We start from the raw sequence: 21,988 nt of genomic DNA, 5'->3' as shown, positions 1-21,988 counted from the left end.
CACTTTCACACCACATTCTCCACTGCACCAGCCTCCTGGAACCTCCTTCCTGACCCAAAAAGAGGGTACTCGATGAACTCGATGTTGAGCTGGCGCTAGGAGTGCCTCGACAACGCAGAACCCGAACGTGCCCCCAACGTCGCTGTCACGGGTCCTCGCCACTGAGCCTAGTCCTCGCCGCAATGCCATCACCATGACAGAACTCTTTGCCAAGATCTAAGTTAAAATAAAATAAAGGGGAAAGAGAAAAATTACAGAAAAGAGAGGAAGAAAAGAAGAGAAATGAAAAGAAAAGTGGATGGAACGGACAAGCCCTGGGATCAGAAGCCCTACTGCGCTGCCATCTTACTGGATGTTTTTTCTATGTTAGCCAGGGGTTTTGGATTATTATTCCAGTGACATTACCACTGCACCAACTACCTTCCAAACCCATGACCACCGCCATCTAGAAGGACAAGGGCAGCAGATACATGGGAACACCACCCCCTGCAAGTTCCCCTCCAAGCCAATCACCATCCTGACTTGGAAATATATTGCCGTTCCTTCTGTGTCGCTGGGGGAAAATCCTGGGAATTCCCTTCCCAAGGGCATTGTGGGTCAACCTACAGCACATGGATTGCAGCAGAAGAAGGCAACAAGGGGCAACTAGGGATGGGCAATAAATGCTGGCCCAGCTGGGTCTATTCTCAATGGAGTTTGGAAGGATGAGGGGGAATCTGGCCCAGCTAGTGATGCCCACATCCCATTAGTAAGAATGAATGATTTTGGAAAAATTAAACTTTCAAACGCTATGAGCAGCACAATCACTGAATATTTGATATTAACTAATGTCCTCCAATAACCTCACACAAAACTCTTTCACATATAAAAAGTCTTTTATTAATCTAAATAGTTATTAGTCTATAGTTACCTTGCTTTATTGAGTGACCCGAATACTTCAATATCCAAGGACAAATATGTTTAATAGTAGATTTGTTTTTTTTTGCGTTCAATTGCTGAAACAATTAAATCATATGAGGAGATTTCTTTAAAGAGTGCAACTGTCCAACTTGAATCCAATTATTTGATGTTCTGTCAAATGTTTACATTGAAAGCAATTAATTGGTGTGAGAACAAACAGATTGGTAAGTTAAACACACAACTGAAAGGGTGGTCTGGAAGACAGAACTTGTGATTCATGAGGAACAGGCATCAGCACCTGCTAAGTGATGGAGCAGTTCTACTGGGAAATATTCTGCATAAAGCTGGCTTAGCCCAGAGCCTTGGCAGTTTGGATAACTAGAGAGGTAGATAGAGCTTTAAACCAATGCTAATGTAGTAGGGAGTTGACAGCCAAGTGATGTTATTGCTTGGCTATTAATTGAGAAGCCCAGGGACCAGAATTCAAATCTTCAACATGGCCTTTGGTGGAGTTTGAAATCAATAAAAATCTGGAGTCTAACAATGACCATACAATCGGTTCTGACGGAGGGACGTGAAATGTTAATTCTACCTTCTCTCCACAGACACATCCAGAACTGCTGGGTTTCTCCAGCAATTTCCAATTTTGTTTTTGATTTCCAGCATCCTCAGTTTTATGTTTTAGTTATGATCATGAAATCTTTGTTGATTGTCGGAAAAGCCCATCTGGTTCACTAATACCCTTTAGGGAAGGAAATTTGCTGTCCCTGCCTGGTCTGGCCTACATGTGACCCCAGACCCTTGGCAATGTGGTTGATTCTGAATTGTCCTCCAGGCAATTAGAGATGGACAATTTTGGGCCTCATATCTAAGGTAGCATGTGCTGGCTTGGAGGGGGTCCAAACAAGATTTGCAAGAATGATCCTGGGATGAAGGTCTTGTTATGTGAGGAGCAGTTGAAGACTCTGGGTCTGTTCTTGATGGAGTTTAGAAGGATGTAGGGGAATCTGATTGAAACTTACAGAATACTGAGAAGATTGGATACAGTGATGTGGAGAAGATGTTTCCACTAATAGGAGAGACTAGGATCTGAGGGCACAGCCTCAGAGTGAAGGGACAACCCTTTAGAACTGAGACAAGGAGGAATTTCCTCATCCAGAGGGCGGTGAATCTGTGGAATTCATTGCTACAGATTGCTGTGGAGACAGCAATAGATAGGTTCTTTATTGGTAAGAGGATCATGGGTTACAGAGAAAAAGCAGGAGAATGGATTTGAGAAACATATCAGCCATGGCTGAATGGTGGAGCAGGCTTGATGGGTTGAATGGCCTAATTCTACTCCTATACCTTATGACCTTACTTGTGGCTAGTGACACACAAATCACGTGGATGAATATAAAAATGCCTAAACAGACATATTTGCTTAGATAAAAATACACAAAGTTGGCCAGGAAGATACAGAGATCTTGGCAGTGTTAATTGGGCAAAGGGGATTAAGGTGACACCAGAGAATAGCAACACAAAAACCTTATATCTGACATTGTGAAACGGTCTCGACAAATTAGATGAGTTAAAAACACAGATTGAAATAAATGGATTTGTATAACAGTGGTAATGAAGTCCTGGTTGTCAAGTGATCAAGGTTGGGAACTAAATACATTGGAGATAGCAAGAACTGCAGATGCTGGCAGTCAGAGTCGATACAGCGTGGAGCAGGAGGAACACAGCAGGTCAGGCAGCGTCAGAGAAGCAGGACAGTCGACGTTTCGGGTCAGGACCCTTCATCAGGACTAGGGAGGGGGAAGGGAGCTCAGAAATAAATAGGGGGAGGAGGTGAGGTTGGGGGAAGGTAGGTGGGATGGTGATCGGTGGATGCAGGAAGGGGGCTGTGGAGATTGGTCAGTGGGAAGGGTGGGACAGGCAGGTGAGAAAGAAGATGGACAAGTTGCATCAGGTCGAGGAGGCGGGATGAGAGGGAGGGTCCAGACATGGGTTGAGGCCGGGAGTGGGGAGATTTTGCAGCTAGTGAATTCTATGTTGAGGCCATTGGGCTGCAAGGTCCCTCAACAATATGTCCATCCTGGGCCGCCTCCAATGTCACAATGAGGCCAGACGAAAATCGCAGGAACAACACCTTATAATCCACCTTGGACCATTTGCAAAAAATACCAACAAAGAGAGAATAATATTTTTATACTGTACGAGACAAGAATGCTGATTAGTCAGCATCTTTGATTTACTAATGATGGTTTCCTTCAGTTCCTCCCTCTCACTAGACTCTTGGTTTCCTAACATTTCTGGGATTCCCTAAAACTATGATCTCTCATTCTTGATTTTTCCAATAAGGGGAAATAGTGTCAATCCACTTTGGCATCTTATATACCTCAATTAGATCTCCTCTCAGTCTTCTAAACTATAGTGAGTGTAGGCTAAATTGTTCAATCTCTGTTCATATAACAAGTCTTTCATCTTTCATCAAGCAGTCTTGCTGCTTTTTCTAGCAATTTTTATATGTCTCTTCTTTTGATCTAATCCCATCTCTAAGATCTTTTGCAAGCCATGCTTGAGCCACCTTTCCTCTTTCATTTTTGTGTCAGACTGGAGTGAATAATTGTTATAAGTTATGCACATGTTCTTTAGATATGAACTGTGGATGATCCATTGTCAACCATTTCAGTAAGGTCCCCCAATCCAGCGACAATGGATTCATGATTGTCATTGGACTCTTAATTCTGGATAATTATTGAATTCAAATTCCACCGTCTGTCATAGTTGGATTTGAACCCAGGTCCCCAGGACATTACCTGGATCTCAGAATTAACAGTCTAGTGATAATGCTACTAAGACTTAGCTTCCCCTATTATGTCACTTTGATGATACTTTTCTCTTGCAGTTACATTAAAAACATTATGCTTTGGGTGTCAGTCCTCTGTCAATCCAATCTAATTGTTAACCTGATTATTTCCATTTTGGGATAGGCCATCTCCAAACCAATGTTTCAGAATCTGATGTCAAAGCTGTAAAATGTTAACCCTCTGCAAGAACCATGTTTGTGTATAGTTGACCTGCAAAATTTCAAAGAGTCGTTCTAACAATGGGGTCAACTTAAACACCAAGTATTGTGAGTGTGGATATTGGGATCCAACACAAACAGTGGGTTCATCTTAAACTTCAGTGAACCTTTGAAGAAAAGCTTGTACCATCTGCTTAATCTTTTGCTCTCGGTTGTAAGGCACATGCACTTAGGACATGAAAAATGGCGACAGCATAGCATGTTGTGGCTAAAAGTGGCTCAAAAACATGATTCAATGGGCCAGAGAAATGGAGCTTTCCTGTATATTCGCTCGAAATATATGCCACAATTTACAAACGTAGTTAAATACATTAAAATGTGTTAGTATGAATGAATAAACTTTATACACATTCATTGTTCCAATTTGAAAAATTAGATGTGGAAACTTAATCCAATATTTAATGCATTCCTTTTCAATGACCTGACTGAAACCTACAATATTCTTACGTGGGGTGACAGGGTAGATGCGGATGATGTGGACTTCCTTGGCTAGAGGGTCTTAAAGCAGGGAATTATTTTCAGAATAAAGGGTAGGCCATTTAGGATGTGGATGAGGAGGAATCTCTTCACCCAGTGGATGATGAAACTTTGGAACTCTCAACTCCCAAAGAGCTATTGAATGATTGACCAAGTTCAAGCCAGAGATTGATAGATTTCTGAAGACTAATGCCAACAAATGAGGATAGCAGGGGAATACGTCATTGAAGTAGGTGATCAGCCATGATCCTAGCGAATGATGTGCTAGGTTCAATGGGCTGAATAGCCTTCTTCTGTCCCAATGTTTTCTTTGTTTGAGATTTGCACTGAAATGTAGATGCTTAATTTGGCTCAAAATGAACAGATTTGATGTCTTTTGCATTTCACAATGGTTTTATTTGCAAATGTCTTATTTCACATGCAGTTGTGTTCCACGTATGCCTCACAACTAATTTGATATTTAAAATGATTTATGCAGAAAGGGTTCTTTACAAGTCATGTTCCTATAGGAATTTTATTTCACATGTGTTTGTCTTTTCTGTTGACTCATCACAAAACCATAAGACCAGAATATAAAGGAGCAGTATTAGACCATTTGGCCCATTGAGTCCACTCCACCATTCGATCACAGATGATATGTTTCTCAACAATATTCTCCTTCTATCTCTGTATAACCTTTGATTCCCTTACTAATCAAGAACCTATCTACCTCTGTCTTAAATATACTCAATGACTTGGCTTCCACAGCCCTCTGTGGCAATGAGTTCCACAGATTCACAAATTCTTCTTCATCTCATTTCCAAAGGGTTGTCCCTTCATTCCGAGGCTGGGCCGTCAGGTCCTAGTCTCTCCTAATGGTGGAAACATCTTGTCCACGTCTACGCTATCCAGACCTCTATCCTGTAAGTTCAAATCAGATTCTCCCTCATCCTTCTAAACTCCATCGAATACAGACCCAGAGTCCTCAACTTCTCCTCATATGACAACCCCTTCATCCACAGGATCATTCTTGTAAACCTCCTCTGGACCCCTCCAAGGTCAACACGTCCTTTATTTTATACAGGGCCCAAAACTGTTCACATTATTCCAAATATGGTCTGACACAACCTTACACAGGTTCAGCAGTACATCTCTGCTCTTGTATTCCAGCCCTCTTGAAATGAACGTTAACATCGCTGTTGCTTTCCTAACTGTCAGCTGAACCTATATGTTAACCTCAAGAGAATCCTGAACTAGGATTCTAAAGTTCCTTTGTACTTCAGGTATTTGAAGCTTTTCCCCATTTAGCATGCCTCAATTCTTCCTACCAAAGTACATAACCTCACACTTTCCTATGTTGTATTCCATCTGTCACTTCTTTGCCCAGTCTCCTAGTCTGTCCTAGTCCTTCTGCGGCCTCCCCACTTCCTCAACACTACCTGTCCCTCCTCCTATCTTTGTGTCATCTGCAAAACTAGTAATAGTGCTCTCAGTCCCTTTATCCAGATCATTAATATGTAGTGTGAATAGTTGTGGTCCCAATATTGACTCTTGTGGAACTCCACTATCTTAGGCTGCTATCCTGAAAAAGACGCCTTTATCTGCACTCTCTGCCTTCTGCCAATCAGCCAATCCTCTATTCATGCCAGTAACTTGCCCCTAACATCAAGGGCTCTTATCTCCACGTTCTAGTGCTGTCAGGTTGAACTTCTTGTTTCCAGGCACTAATCCTAAAGCATACTCACATATAGGCACCAGTGAAGTGGCAAGCCAAGTGTTTTGGCACATTGCTCTCCCAGTCTGTACAATCACCTCTTTCCCTTTAATATGTCTGCATGTTTGTGTTTGCATTCAAGTTGCATTCATTCCTTTAAGGTGCAATAATTAGTCTGATAGGCAGGGTTTCTGACCACAGTTTGCACCTTTCCTGAACTCATTACAGTCTTGGTCCAAACAGAGCTGAACTTGAGATGAGAGACATAAACAAAGTCATGTTGAGGTTGTACATTGGTGAGACATCTTCTGGAATACTGTGTCCAGTTCAGGTTGCCCAGTTATAGGAAAGATATTATCAAGCTGGAAAGGGTTCAGAAGAGATTTACCAGAATGTTGCTGGGTGTGGAAGGTCTGAGTTATAAAGAAAGGCTGGATAGGCTGGGACTTTTTTCACTGGAGCATAGGAGGTTGAGAGGCGACCTGATAGAAGTTTATAAAATAATAAGAGGTATAGATACAGTTAGTAGTAGCTGTCTTTCCCCTAGGATGGGGGCACATTCTTCAGGTGAGAGGAGCGGGATTTGAAAAAGACATGAGAGGCAAATTTTTTATACAGAGGGTGGTTTGTGTGTGGAATAAACTTCCTGAGGAAGTGGTTGATGTGGGTACAATTACAATTTTTAAAAAAAATTTGGATAAGTACATGATTAGGAAAGGTTTTGGAGGGATATGGGCCAGGAGCAGGCAGGTGGGACTAGTTTAGCTTGGGATTATGTTCAGCATGGACTGATTGGACCAAAAGGTCTGTTTCCTGTACTGTATGACTCTATGACTCTATAAATGCAGAGAATACTGGAGAAACTCAGCAGGTCTGGCTGAAATAACAAGATGTAGAGCTGGATGAACACAGCAGGCCAAGCAGCATCAGAGGAGCAGGAAGGCTGATGTTTCGGGCCTAGACCCTTTTTCAGAAAAGGTCTGGCTGAATCTGTGGAAAGAGAAACAGAGTGAATAATTCAAATTTGGAACAATTCTGGAAAAGTGTCATACCAGATGTGAAACGTGAGAGAGATGAAAAATAGGGGACATAGTTTAAGAATAAGTAGATTCCCTTTATAGAAACAGATGGGGGGGATTTTATGTTTTCTCGGAAGGTCACTGATGTGTGGAATTCCCTCGCCTTGGAGTTACTGGCGTCTGGGTCTTTCAATTAATTCAAGGTTGATATTGATACATGTTTGATTTGAAGGTTATTTTGGGTAGGGGGACAATCAGAAAAGTGGAAATGAGGCCACAAGCAGATCAGCCATCATCTTATTGAATGGTGCAACAGGCTTGATGGGCCAAAGGACCTGCAATTGTTCCTAAATCTTACATTCCCAGAGCAAGACTTCAAAATGGGAACTGAAGAAAATCAGACAGGTTGGCCCCTTCATCTCTCCAATATTGCTTAATCTGAAGGTCACTCGTGCATAAGGTCAATGCAGATGGACAATTTTAGAGCAGTTTTTTAAATTCATTCATAGGATATGGGCATCACTAGCTAGGCGAGCATTTATTGCCCATCACTAATTGTCCTGAGGGAAGGAGAAATATCACATTTCTATGGGTCTGGAGTCAAATGTAGGTCAGACCAGATTTCCTTCACTAAAGGGTATTAGTGACCCAAATGATTTTTTTCCCTGACAATCAACGTAGTTAGACTCTTAATTTCAGTTTATTTATTGTTGAATTCAAATTCCAGATTTGAACCCCAGTCCACAGAGCATTACTTCAGACTCTAGATTAGTAGTCTAGCAATAATACCACTAGGCCATTGCGTCCCCTCAATGCGTTGAGCTCATTCATGATCTGTCTGTAACTCTCCTCCTTCCCAGCAGCTTGAGGAAGCTATTCCGGATTTCCTTTGTCCTCACACCGTAGATGATCGGGTTGAAGATGGGCTGGAAGATGGCGAAGGTGAGAGCCACCACAAAGTGCAGTTCAGAAGAGAAGATGCTGGGGACCAGATACATGGTGAATTCGAGGAGAGCGCTGGTGTAGAACAGCATCAGGACACAGCAGTGGCTGGTACAGGTATTGAGCGCTTTGCTGCGGGCCTCTCCCTGGCCAGCGTGGAAGGCCACTTTGAAAATTTTGATGTAGGAGAAGGTGATGAGGGAGCTGTCTGGCAAGGTGATGAGGAAGGACAGAGGGTAGGTGATGGCATCACTTGCTGTCACGCCTTGACAGGCCAGTTTGGAGAGAGAGCCATAATTGCAGTAACAATTCTGGATAAAGTTGGAGCCACAGAAAGTGGCTTGGGTCAGTAAGGCTGCCACTGCAACAAAGCACATGGCTCGGAGGAAAATAATCAGGGCCACTGCAAACAGAACATAACGGAGCTTCAGCTTGTGATAGTTAAAGGGCTGGCAAATGGCCACATATCGGTCATAGGCCATAGCCACCAGAAGTGTCGATTCACTTAATGCTGTGCAGTAGACAAAAAACATCTGGGTGACACATGCCTCCAGGGATATAACCTTGGATTGAAATGAATACATGGCTAAAATCTTGGGGATGGTCACACTACTGAGGATGATGTCAATGCCACTGAGAATGCAGAGTAGGTAATACATGGGACCTTGGAGATTGGGCTCAGTATTAACCAGGAAAATGATCGTCAGGTTGGCTGTAATGATGACGACATACACCAAGAGAAAGGAGATGAATATCACAAGGTCATGCCCATTGCCATTGGGGACACCTTGCAGGATGAACTCAGTGTGTCGCAAGGCACTGTGATTCATTTTCAGCCAAATCTTGGCTCCTCACCTTCATCTAGAGGGATCTGGAATTGAGATCAAACAAAGGGTTAGTTCACAACTGGGATTGAACTTGGCCTACATACTGATTAAACATTGCTGATACAGGCCATACGCTCACAGCTTTTCATCTTAGAATTATCAGGACTAAGACATAACAAATTCAATGCATGTAAAGGGTAGATAAAGATAAATTATTTCCACTGTTTATGGATTCTGGAACTGGAGGGCTTAGCTTGAGACTTAAGGCCAGACTGTTCAGGAGAGATGTTAGGAAGCACTTGTGGGTGGTAGAGGTTTAGCACTCTCTTCCACAAACAGCGGTGGATGCCGGATCAGTTGTTAATTTTAAATCTAAGATAGATTTTTTTTGTTAAGCCAAGAAATTAAGGAATATGGGCCAAAGGCAGGTATATGGAGTTAGGCCACAGATCAGCCATGATATCATTGAATGGCAGAACCGGCTTGAGGGGCTAATGGTTTCCTCCTGTTCCCAAAATCAGGATCAGGCGGGTGATTTTTTCAAATTGAGTTCAAGTTCCTCCTTCTGCCACAATGGGTTTCATTAGCCAGGGAATGTTAGCCAGGGCTCATGCTTACTACTACACCTTCACCTCCCCTGAAGCACCTGTCAACCACATGAACAGGGAACAAATGTAGGCCACTCTGCCCTTTGAGCCTGCTCAGCCATTCAATAGGAACATGGCTGATCTGATTTTAACTTCACCTCTACATTCTTCTGTATCCCCTGATAATCTTTCATCACCTTGGTGACTGTGTTTTGATTGGCGCAGACTTGTTGGGCTAAAAGGCCTTTTTCTGCACTGTGGATCTCTATGATTCTAAGAATGTATGATTTGGCAACATGTACCATACATACCTTTCCCAGTTTTTGATCCAGCATTAATCCAACAACCACAAGGTAAGTTTTCAATTTATTTTTGTGAGGTCAAGATGAGCATAACTTTTAGGGTCAGGTGCCACTTCAGAACTTGATCTCAAAAGTCGAGGCTGAGACTCCAGTGCAGCCTTGAGGGAGTATGGCACTATCTGAAGTAAGGTTAAACCAAATTCCTATTTGCCTGCTCAGTTGGATATGAAATATCCCAGAGAAACAGAAATTGCTGGAAAAACTCGGCAGGTCTGGCAGCATCTTGCTGATTTCTTCCAGCAATATGTTTTTGTTTTTGATTTCTGACATCCGCAGTTCTTTGATTTGTTTGGTTAGAGGTTTTATGAATGATCTCACATTTGGACTGGAGACAAAGTGGTTATCTCTGATCTCCTGATCAATATTTATCCTGCAATCAGCAATGTATCAGATCACAGATTGTCACTTTGCTGTGTGTGGGAGCTAGCAGCACCAATCTAGTTGTTGCATTCCCCAGATTGCAACAGCGAAAACAAGGGAACGCCACTTGCTGTAAATTATGCTGAACGTTTGCTGATCGCGAGAAGTGTTAAATAAATGCACCAATTTCCTCTGATAACTACAAAATTAACCTTACTCATTGACCCACTGCATCCCCTCTCTCCTGAGATTGGAAACTTGCACCTGCTTCCACTATTCCTGTTTTTAAAAATAGACATCTTCCCAATTTAATCCACAACCAAAAATACAGAAAAGTAAAAAGATATGGTCTTCACAATAGAGTCTTACTACAAAGGAGGAGGCTGTTTGGCCCATTGTACCTGTGCTGGCTCTTTGAAAGACCAAATCAATTACCCGACACTCCTTTTTCACTAATGGCCTGTTTTACATCCTTTTCCAATATGCAGTCAATGCTCTTTTGGAAGTTCCTAATGATTCTGCATCTACTGCCCTTTTCAGGCACTGTGTTCCAGATCACAATAATTTACTGCATCAAAAACTCGAGCCCACAAACAGAAGTAGGCCATTTGGCCCTTCAAGCCATTCAATAAGTTCATGGCTGATCTGATTTTAACCTCAACTCTACATTCCTTTATATCCCCAATAATCTTTCATCCCCTTGGTCATCAAGAATTTATCTATCTATCTCTGCCTTAAAAATTTTTAAAGATTTTGCATCCACTGCCTTTTGAAAAAGGAAATTCCAAACACTCACAACACCTTTGGGAGAATTTCCTTTTCTGCTTCTTTCTCCTATATGGGTGATCCTTATTTTTAAACTATGGCCCTCTTGTTCTAGATTTTCCCATAAGAGGAAGCATCCTTTCCATTTTCATCCAGTCAAATCCCCTCAGGATCTTTTATGTTTTAATTAAGTTGTCTCTGACTGTTCTAAACACCAGCCTGTCTAGCCTTTCCACAGAAGGCATTCTGCTAACTCTAGGTTTAATCCAATACAACAAAGAACTGCGGATCCTGGAAATCTGAAACAAAAACAGAAATTGCTGAAGAAGAGTCACTGGACTCAAAATGTTAACACTGCCTTCCCTCCATAGATGCTGTCACACCCTGTTGAGTTCGTCCAGCAATTTTTCTTTTTGTATTATTTGAGTTATCTTTCCCTGAACTGTTTCCAATGCTTTAATATCCTTCTGTAAGTACGGTGACCAGTACAGATTCCAGATGCTGTCTCACCAAAGCCCTGTAAAACTGAAGCATAACATCCCTACTCTTGCATTCAATCCCCCTCAAAACAAACCACAACATTCCTGATTACCTGCTGTACCTGCACACTCACCTCTGATTCATCCACTAGAACACCCAGATCCCTCTGTTCAGAGATCTGCAACCTCTCACCATTTAGATAATATGCTTCTTTCTTATACTCTCTGCCAAAAAGAACAATTGCACACTTGCCACTATACTCCACTTATCAAATCTTTCTTTCCCTCTCTCAACCTATCCATACCCCTTTATAGGCACCTTACGTTCCCAATGAACAGCAAGGAGGCCATTCAGCCTATCATGTTTTTCTAGCTCTTTTAATGAGCAAGCGACCTATTGCCAACTTTCTGAAGACTCATGACAGAGATATCACAGAAAGTCAGATTTGGCGCAGTGCAGAAGGAAGCAATTTGTCCTACTGTGCCAACTCTCTGAATTATCAACTCACTTAGTGGTATTCGCCTGCCTCCTCCCTCTCACCCTGTACATTACTACTCTTCAGCCTGTTCCTTTTGAAGTGAACCTGCCTCCCCCCACACTCTCAGACAATACATTCCAGACCTGAACATCTCACTGCATTAAAAGGTTTCCCCTGCTACGAGTTTTGCTTCTGTTACTAATTGCTTCAAATCTGGGGCTTTCCCTTCTCGATCCTTCCACCAATGAAAGCAGTCTTTCCTCAGCCCCGACCCTTACACACCACTCAGCCTTCTCCCAGGGTCAGCGCTCCGGAATTCTCCAGTCTCTGGATGCACCAGGTCCGATGCAAAACTCTCCACGAGCCTGTAACTGTGAGTTGGAGATGGTCAAAAAAAAATCTAAATGATCGAAAGCAAATCGAGCTTTTTATAGAAACGCAATGAGGATAAACAGCAGGTTTAGACCCTGTAATGTTCCCAAACCCGGGACAACATTCCATCTCTATAACCAGCCAATGGACATTTACTATTGAGATGAGAAGGGATTTCTCGGGCTGCACGACGACTTTCAACGGGAACAGTAAATAAAAACGTTAAAAACACGGCCTTACCAAAAATCTTATCCTGTTTGCCTATTTAAAGTTGTTCAGATAGTTCGTAGGTCAACTGCATTTGATAAACGCCCAACATGCAATTAAAAATCTGAAATATTAACCATCTGACTGGATCGAAAGAAACATTAGTAAGGGTTTAATACCTGAGCAAAAAATACCTGTAACACTAACCCATCTCATCTGCCATCGCCTAGGCTCCTGGGTCAGTAGTCACTGGATTTCAAAGTGGCCCTGAGGCTAATTATTTAACCCCTGGTCGCTTTCGATTCTCACCTTGCCAACTTTTATGCTTCCAAATGAGAGTTGGGATGGTCCTGGCTCACTCCCTGGAACTTGGTATCCGGCATGGCACAGAGTGAGAGGGACCACAGACAAAACTGGATCTGGGGCCGTCACTGTCTTCAGTGCAGGATTGATTAAGGTTTGAAACGCCGAGACCTTCGGTCATTATGTGGGGCGGGCTATTTATTGTTACCATGGTAATACTCAAGAGGATACAGCGCACTTATTTTCTGATTTTAAATATGCATCTGTCCAGGGTGCTGAACAGATCTATTGGCTGCCAGCTTTGTGAGGCGGTTCGCCAGTTTGAGGAGTGACTGGGCCTGTGTTTCCTGGAGCAATGTTGGTTAAGGGGGAGAGTTTACACAGGGTTTGCAAACGCACAATAGTTAAGGCACACAAGGTAGCTGTTTGGCCCATCATGCCTGTTCTGTACCCTAGTGTCAAGCTGCCATTTCCCCCATATCTGTCGAACCATTTCTATCCAAATAACCAAATGCCTCAACTGAACCCTCCTCCACCAAATGTCTAGGCAGTGCATTCCAGACCCTAACTACTCGTTGTGTGAGAAAGTTTTCTTTCTTGCTTCGTTTGTACATTTTTTAAATCTATGCCCTCGGTTTTTGTTCTTTTACAGCCTTTTCCTATTTACTCCCTCCAGCCTGCTCATGATGTTGAAAATCTCTAACAACTCTCCTCTTTGCCTTCTTTTCTCTAAGGGGAACAGAGCTAACATCTTTGATCTATCCTCATCACTGAATCATAGAATCCCCACAGTGTGGAAGCAGGCCATTCAGCCCATTGAGTCCACACTGATCCTCCAAAGGGCATCCCACCCTGACCCATCCCCCTGCCTTATCCCTCTAACCCTGCATTTCCCACGGCTAGCCCACGTAGATTGCACAACCCTGGACACTATGGGGAATTTAGCATGGCCAAACCATCTAACCTGAACTGTGAGAGGAATACAGAGCACCCGGAGGAAACGCATGCAGACACAGGGAGAATATGCAAACTCCACATGGATGGTCATCCAAGGGTGGAATCAAACCCGGGTCCCTGGCGCTGTGGGACAGCAATGCTAACCACTGAGCTATTGTGTCATCCATGATGTTTCTCATTCCTGGAAATATTCTTGTAAACCACTTCTTCACTCTCTCCAATGAGTTCAGTTTTCCTACAATAAGGATAAGGGATGAGATTTAAAACAGAGATGTGGAGGAATTAGTTCTCTCAAAGGGTCATGAATCTGTGGAATTCATTCCCCCAGAGTGTGGTGGATGTTGGGACATTGAGTAAATTTAAGGAGGAGATGGAGAGATTTTTTTAAACAAGTAATGGGTTGAAGGGTTATGGAGAGCAGGCAGGAAAGTGGAGTTGAGGCTGAGATGGGATCATCTGTGATCACATTAAATAGTGAAGCAGGCGCAAGGGCTGAATGGCCTTCTCCTGCACCTAGTTCTTATGTTCTTATAATGTGGTGTCTCAACTGTACACAATACTCCAGCTGAGGTCTAACAAGTGTTTTGTACAAGTTCAGCATAACCTCCTAGCGCTTGTACTCTATGCCTCTATTAATAAAGCTGAGAACACTGTATAGTTTATTAACTCCACCTGCTCTGCCACTTTCAATGATCTGTGCAAATAATTAGGGGTTTTTGACTAAATGAACAATGAGGTGCCATTTGCACTGATCATAGGCCATGTGTCGAGTGTACAAGATGTAAGACAATTGACAAGCAAAATAATGAGAGCGATCCTGAGGGGGCTTGACAAGGTGGAGACTGAGGAGATGATTCTGTTGTAAGGGAAATCAGAACTTGTGCCTATGGTTTTAAAATGAGGAGTCTCCCGTTTAAGTTTGAAATGAGGAGAGCTTATTCCTCTTAGCGGGCCATGAATCTTTGGGGAAAGGCTTAAAAAGAAGGATTTGGGAATCCTCGTCATAAATAACAAAATACTCGTGTCCATGTTCGGTGGGTAAAGGGAAGGCAAATGGGATTTAGCCTTAATTTCAGGCAGAATGGAGTATAAAAGTAGGGAGGTTTTGCTAAAGCTATACAAGGCACTAGTCAGACCATGGTTGGAATAGGGTGAACAGTTTTGGTGCCCTTATCCAAGGAAAGATACATTGACAATTGAGAAAGTTGCCTAGATTGATTCTGGATGTAGAGGGATTTTCTTATGACAAGAGTTATAAAGTCATAGAGCCATACAGTATGGAAGCAGTCCCTTCAGTCCAACCAGTCCTACTCCTGATCCATATCCCTCCAAACGTTTCAGGAACAAAAGCAGAAGTTGCTGGAAAAGCTCAGCAGGTTTGGCAGCATCTGTGAAGAAAAAATCAGAGTTAATGTTCCAGGTCTAGTGACCCTTCCTCAGAACTCCAAACATTTCCTATTTATGTACTTACCTAAATATCTTTTAAACGTTGTAACTGTACCCGCATCTGTCACTTCCTCTGGAAGTTCATTCCATACACAAACCACTCTCTGTGTAAAAAATTGCCCCCATGTCATTTTTAAGTCTTTCTCCTTTCACCTTAAAAATATGCCCCGAGTCTTGAAGTCCCCCACCTGAGGGAAAAGACGCTGCCATTCACCTTATCTATACCCCTCATGATTTTATAAACCTCTATAAGGTCACCACTCTTATGCTCCAGTGAAAAAGGTCCCAGCCTATGCAGCCTCTCCTTATTACTCAAAGCCTCCATTCCTGACAATATCCTGGTAAATCTTTTCTGAACCCACTCCAGTTTAACAATGTCCTTTCTATAACAGCATGACCAGAACTGGACACAGTGGTTCAGAGGAAGCCTCACCAATGTCCTGTACAACCTCAACATGATGTCCCAACTCCTACACTCAAAGGTCTGAGCAGTGAAGGCAAGTGTGCTAAATGCCTTCTTAACCACCCTGTCTTCTTACAATACAAACTTTAAAGAATTATGTATCTGAACCCCTTGGTCTCTTTGTTCAAGAGCACTAACAATATTCTACATTTTTCTTTTGTTTCTATTCATTCACAGGATGAGGGCGTTGCTGGCTAGGGCTAGGGCTTTATTGCCCATCCCTAATTGCCCAGAGGGCAGTTAAGAGTCAACCACATTGCTGCGGGTCTAGAGTCACATGTAGGTCAGACCAGGTAAGAATGGCAGGAGACAAAAAAGCTGCAGATGCTGGAATCCAAGGTAGACAAACAGGAGGCTGGAGGAACTCAGCAGGCCAGGCAGCATCTAGAGGAAAAAAGTCAACATTTCGGACATTACCCTTCTTCAGGATAGCGGGGGCTGCAGATAAAGGAAGGGTGCGGAGGGGTATAGGGGAATGGTGGTGATAGGTGGACACCAGTAGTAGGTACGTCCTGGTTGGTCGATGGGAGAGATGAATCCGGTTGGTAGCTGGAAGGGAGGGTCAATAGGTGGAACGGAAGGGAGGAGGCGGGGCTGGAAAGAGAGCCGGGGGATGGGTGGGAAGGTTATATGAAATTAGAGAACTCAGTGTTGTCCTCTGGGCTGTAGGGTCCCCAGGCGGAAGATAAGGTGTTGTTCCTCAAATTTGCATTCTGAATCACTCCGACACTGGAGGACGCTGAGGGCAGATATGTCAGGGGAGGGTGGGAGTTGAAATGGGCAGTGACCAGGAGGTTAGGCTGGCTGTTACGGGCCAAGCGAAGATGCTCGGTGAAACAAACACCTCATCTACATTTGGTCTCACTGAAGTAGAGAAGACCACATGAGAGCACCGGATGCGGTAGCCTAGGTCAGAGGAGATGCAGGTGAAGCTCTGTCTCACCTCAAAAGACTGTTTAGGGCCCTGGATGGAGGCGAAGGAGCTGGTGTGTGGGCAGGTATTGCATCTTTTATGGTTTTAAGCAGGATGGGGGGGTGGTGTTGGGCGTGGTTGGAGTGATTGGTGAGGAGTATGGTGCAAACTAAGGAGTGGCGAAGGGAATGGTCCTTGCAGAAGGCAGAGAGGGGCAGGGAATGGAAGATGTTCCAGGACATGGTCGTGGGGTCTAATGGGAGATAGCAGAAGTGTTTGAGGATGATACGTTGGATGCGGCGGCTGTTGGGGTGGAAAGTGAGGACAAGGGGTTCACTATCTTTATTATGTTTTGGGGGGAGGTGTGGTGGTTTAGAGCTGTTTCAGTTTCCTTCCCTAAAGGGCATTAATGAACCAGGTGGGTTTTTCTGACAATCGACAATAGATTCATGGTCATCATTAGATTCTTAATTCCAGATATTTATTGAATACAAATTCCACCATCTGCCATGGTGGGATTTGAACCCAGGTCCCCAGAACATTATTTGGGTCTCTGGATTAACAGATAATACCATAATAGTCCAAGTCTTATCCTTGCTTGTTTCACCAGAATGCAACACCTTGCATTTATCCAATTTAAATTCCTCAGCCCATTGGCCCAATTGATCAAGATCTCTATTGTTATCTTAGATAACCTTCTTCACTGTCCACTACACCTCCAGTTTTGCTGTGTTCTGCAAATGTACTCACCATATCTTCTATATTCTCATCTAAATCATTTATAAAAATGACAAACAAAAGAGGACCGATGCAAACCCTGTGGAACACTGAAGGTTACAGGCCTCCAGGCTGAAAAACAACCCTCCACCATCACTCTCTGTCTCCTGCCGTTCAGCCAATTTTGAATCCAATTTGAAAGTTCACCCTAAATCCCATGCGATCTAACTTTACTAATTAGTCTACCATGTGGAACCTTGTCAAAGGCTTTACTAAAATCCATGTAAACAATGTCTACTGCTCTGCCATCATCAATCTGCTTTGTTACTTCCTCAGAGGTTGAGTAAATTGAGTCTGTACACATTGGAGTTTGGAAGAATGAGAGGTGACCTTATTTAAAAACATAAAATTCTTAGGGGACTGGACAGGGTAGATGTGGAAAGGTTATTTCTCCTTGTGGGAGAGTCTAAGACCAGATGGCATCATCTCAGAATAAGAGGTCAGCCATTTAAGACAGAGATGAGGAGGAATTTCTTCTCTCAGAAGGTGGAGAATCTGTGGAATCCTTTGCCGCAAAAGATGGGTCGTTATGTATGTTCAATGCTGAGATAGACAGATTTTTAATCAATGAGGTAATCAAGGGTTATGGGGACAATACAAGAGAGTAGAGTTGAAGATTATCAGATCAGCCATGATCTCATTGAATGGGAGAGCAGACTCAATGGGCTGAATGGCCTACTTCTGCTCCTGTGTCTTATAGATTTCTGGTCTTCAGAATTCTCTTCCTCAGAAAGTGTTCAATGTAGACTGTTGAATCTTACTAATGTAGAGGTATATAGATTCTTGATTAACAAGGGAACCAAAGGTTATTGATAACAACACCAGATGACAGAATTGTTAGGTCAGGCAGAGGCCATTCAGCCCATCATGTCTACACAGGCTCTCTGAATGAGCAATCACTTAATTGCATTCTCCTGCCTTTTCTCCATAATGCGGCATATTTGTCCCTTTCAATTAGCAGTCTAATTCTTTTCTGAATGCCTCATTTGAACGAGTCTCCAAATCACTTCCAGACCCTGAGCATGTGAAAAAAAGATTTCTCTGTGTCTCCAGTGCTTCTGTTACCAATTACAATGGGTCTGCACCCACGAATGTGAGGCTGAGGCCACAGTCAAATCAACGATGACGTTATTGAATGGTAGAGCATTGCTATTTTTATTCCTAACATTTATGTTTGTAGATGAGGAGTTACCCAAAACAGAGGGAAGTATAAAGACCATAAGACCATAAGACATAGGAGCAGAAATTAGGCCATTCTGCCCATCAAGTCTGCTCCGCCATTCAATCATGGCTGATAAGTTCCTCAACCCCATTCTCCTGCTTTCTCACCATAACCCTTGATCCCCTTGATAATCAAGAACCTGTCTATCTCAGTCTTAAATGTACTCAATGACCAGTGAATTCCATAAATTCACCACTCTCTGGCTGAAGAAGTTTCTCCTTATCTCCGTTCTAAAAGGTCTTCCCTTTATCTAAGGCTGTGCCCTTGGGCCCTCGACTCTCCTACCAATTGAAGCATCTTCCCAACATCCACTTTGTCCAAGCCATTCAGTATTCTGAAAGTTTCAATTAGATCCCCCCTCATCCTTCTAAACTCCAATGAGTATAGTCCCAGAGTCCTCAAACATTCCTCATATGTTAAGCTTTCCATTCCTGGGATCTTTCTCATGAACCTCCTCTGAACCCGCTCCAGGGCCAGTACATCCTTCCTGAGATATGGGTCCCAAAACTGCACACAATACTCCAAATGTGACCTGACCAGAGCTTTATAAAGCCTCAGTAGTACATCCTGCTTTTATATTCATGTCCTCTCAGGATAAATATAAAGCAGGAAACCACAGGGTAGTTAACTTAACATCTGTCATAGTGGAAATATCAGAAGCTCTTGTTAAAGATGTTATAACATGGCACTTGGATAAATTCAAAGCAATCAGGCAAAGCCAATAGGGTGTTTTACAAAGGGAAATCATGTTTAACTAGTTTGTTGGAGTAATTTGAAGAAGTAACTTGTGCTGTGGTTAAAGGGGAATCAGTGGAGGTATTGTATCTAGTTTTTCAGAAGACATTTGATAAGGTACCACCACAAAGGTTATTGTGGAAAATGAAAGCTCACTGTGTTGAGGATTAATGTATCATGATGGATACAGGATTGACTAGCAATCAGGAGGCAGAGTGTAGGAATAAATCAACCTTTTTCAGGGTCTAGGCCCGAAACGTCAGCCTTTCTGCACCTATGATGCTGCTTGGCCTGCTGTGTTCATCCAGCTCTGCACCTTGTTGTCTCTTTTTCAGGCTAGCAGGATGTCACAATTGATGTGCCACAGGGGTCAGTGCTGGGGCCTCAATACTTTACAATTTATGGAAATGATTTGAATGAAAGCACTCAAGGTATGGGAGCTAAACTTTTTGATGACACAAAGGTAAATAGAAAAGTGAGTTATGAAGAGGACATTCGTACCCTACAAAGGAATACAGAAAGATTAACTGTGTGGGCAAAGATCTGGCAAATGGTGTATAAATTGGGGAAGTGTGAAATTGTCTATTTTGGCAAAAATAAGAGGAAGTAGCATATTATGTGAATGGTGACAGATTGCAGAGCTCTGAGATGCAGAGGGGTCTGGGTGACCTAGTGCATTGCTCACAGAAGATGAATGTGCAGATACTGCAAGTAATCAGGAAATTTCAGAGAATGTTACAGTTATTGTGAAAGGAATTGAATGTAAGAATAGGGAGGTTATGCTTCAGTTATACAGGGCACTGGTGAGACTGCATCTGGAGCGCTATGTACAGTAGCGGTCACTGTAGTTACAGAAGAATGTTAATGTGTTGGAAGCAGATCAGAGAAGATTTACTAGACTAATACCTAGAATGAGCAGATTGTCTTATGAGCAAAGACCAGACAGGCTAGGCCTGTATCCTCTGAAGTTTAGAAAAGTCAGAGGCGACTTAATTGAAACATAGAAGATCCCGAGGGGACTAGACCGGGTGGATGTGGCAAGGATGTTTCATCTTGTGGGAGAAACTAGAAGGAGGGGTGAAAGTTTAAAAATAAGGGGTAGTCATTTAAGGCAGAGATGAAGATAAAAAAATTCTCATAAAATGTTGTGAAATTTTAGAATTCCCTTCCTGAAAAGGCAGTGGATGCAGAATCCAAATTCTTTTTTAAGGCAGAGATAAACTTGTGACCAATGAGATGAAAAATTATTGCGGATAGGCAGGAATGTAGAGTGAGGTTAACATCCAATCAGCCATGATCTTACCAAATGGCAGGGCTGGCTTGAGGGGCCGAATAGCCTACAGTTGTTCATATGATCGAGTTTTTGATGCAGCAAATTATTGTGATCTGGAACACGGTGCCTGAAAAGGGCAGTGGAAGTAGAATCAATAGCAACTTTCAAAAGAGCATTGATTAAATATTGGAAAAGAAAGTAACACAGGGCGTTGGTTAGAAAAAGGAGAGTGGGGTAATTGATTTGCTCTTTCAAAGAGCCAGCACAGGTACAATGGGCCAAATGGCCTCCTTCTTTATAGTGAGATTCTATTGCAAAGACCATATCTTTCAATTTTTCTGTATTTTTGGTTGTGGATTGAATTGGGAAGTTGCCTATTTTTAAAACAGGGATAGTGGAAGCAGGTGCAAGTTTCCAATCCCAGGAGAGAGGGGATGCAGTGTGTCAATGAGTAAGGTTAATTTGGCAGTTATCAGAGGAAATTGATGCGTTTATTTAACACTTATCGCAATCAGCAAATGTCTCAGCATAATTTACAGCAAGTGGCGTTCCTTTGTTTTCACTGTTGCAATCTGGGAAATATAAATTGAAGACTTACCTTGTGGCTGTTAGATCAATAGTGGGTCAACAACTGGGAAAGATGTGCATGGTACATATTGCCAAATCATAGATTCACAAAGTCATAGAGATCCACGGTGCAGAAAAATGCCCTTCAGCCCATCAAGTCTGGGCCAGCCAAAAACAACGACCTAACTATTTTAAGATAACAAGGTGTAGAACTGGATGAACACAGCAGCCCAAGCAGCGTCAGAGGAGCAGGAAAGTTGACGTTTCAGCTCTGGACCCTTCTTCAGAAATCCTTTGTTATCTCAGATTCTCCAGCATCGGCAGTTCCAGCTTTCCTGCTCCTCTGATGCTGCTTGGCCTGCTCTGTTCATCCAGCTCTACACCTTGTTATCTCAGATTCTGCAGCATCGGTAGTTTCTACTATCTCTACCCCTAACTATTTTAATCCCATTTTCCAGCACTTGGCCAATAGCCTCATGTGCCTTGACATCACAAGTGCCCATCTAAATATTTCTTCAGTATTTTGGGGGTTTCTACCTCTTTTGCCCTGACAGGCAGTGAGTTCCAGATTCCACCACCCTCTGGGTGAAAATGCTTTGCCTCACATCTCCTCTAAACCCACTGCCCTTACCTTAAATCCACACCCCTGGTCATTGATCCCTCCATCAAGGGGAAATGTTCCTTCCTGTCTATCCTGTCCATGTCTCTCATAATTTTGTACATCTCAATCATGTTCCCTCTCAGTCTTTTCTGTTCTAAGGAAAACAACCCCAGTCTGTCCAATCTCTCT

The 21,988-nt window shown here is 42.8% G+C and overlaps 1 protein-coding gene across 1 annotated transcript; it reads right to left on the bottom strand.

The window, feature by feature from the left end:
- Positions 1–7,975: 7,975 nt before the first annotated feature.
- Positions 7,976–12,966, bottom strand: LOC109921734 (olfactory receptor 52E8-like). The gene is made up of 2 exons (XM_020521779.2): positions 12,852–12,966; positions 7,976–8,975 (listed from the first exon to the last, which is right to left on the bottom strand). Exon 2 carries the CDS (start codon positions 8,932–8,934, stop codon positions 7,990–7,992), a length of 945 nt encoding a protein of 314 aa, XP_020377368.1. The 5' UTR covers positions 8,935–8,975; positions 12,852–12,966; the 3' UTR covers positions 7,976–7,989.
- Positions 12,967–21,988: the final 9,022 nt, after the last annotated feature.

The sequence above is a fragment of the Rhincodon typus genome, chromosome 6 (assembly GCF_021869965.1).
Source record: "Rhincodon typus isolate 14 chromosome 6, sRhiTyp1.1, whole genome shotgun sequence".
Taxonomy (NCBI): domain Eukaryota; kingdom Metazoa; phylum Chordata; class Chondrichthyes; order Orectolobiformes; family Rhincodontidae; genus Rhincodon; species Rhincodon typus.
The sequence above is the reverse complement of the archived record's forward strand: the minus strand, read 5'-3'. Positions and strand labels throughout refer to the sequence as shown.

Excerpts from the sequence above, each read along its gene's own strand:
- LOC109921734 (XM_020521779.2), bottom strand. The coding sequence starts at position 8,934 with ATGAATCACAGTGCCTTGCGACACACTGAGTTCATCCTGCAAGGTGTC.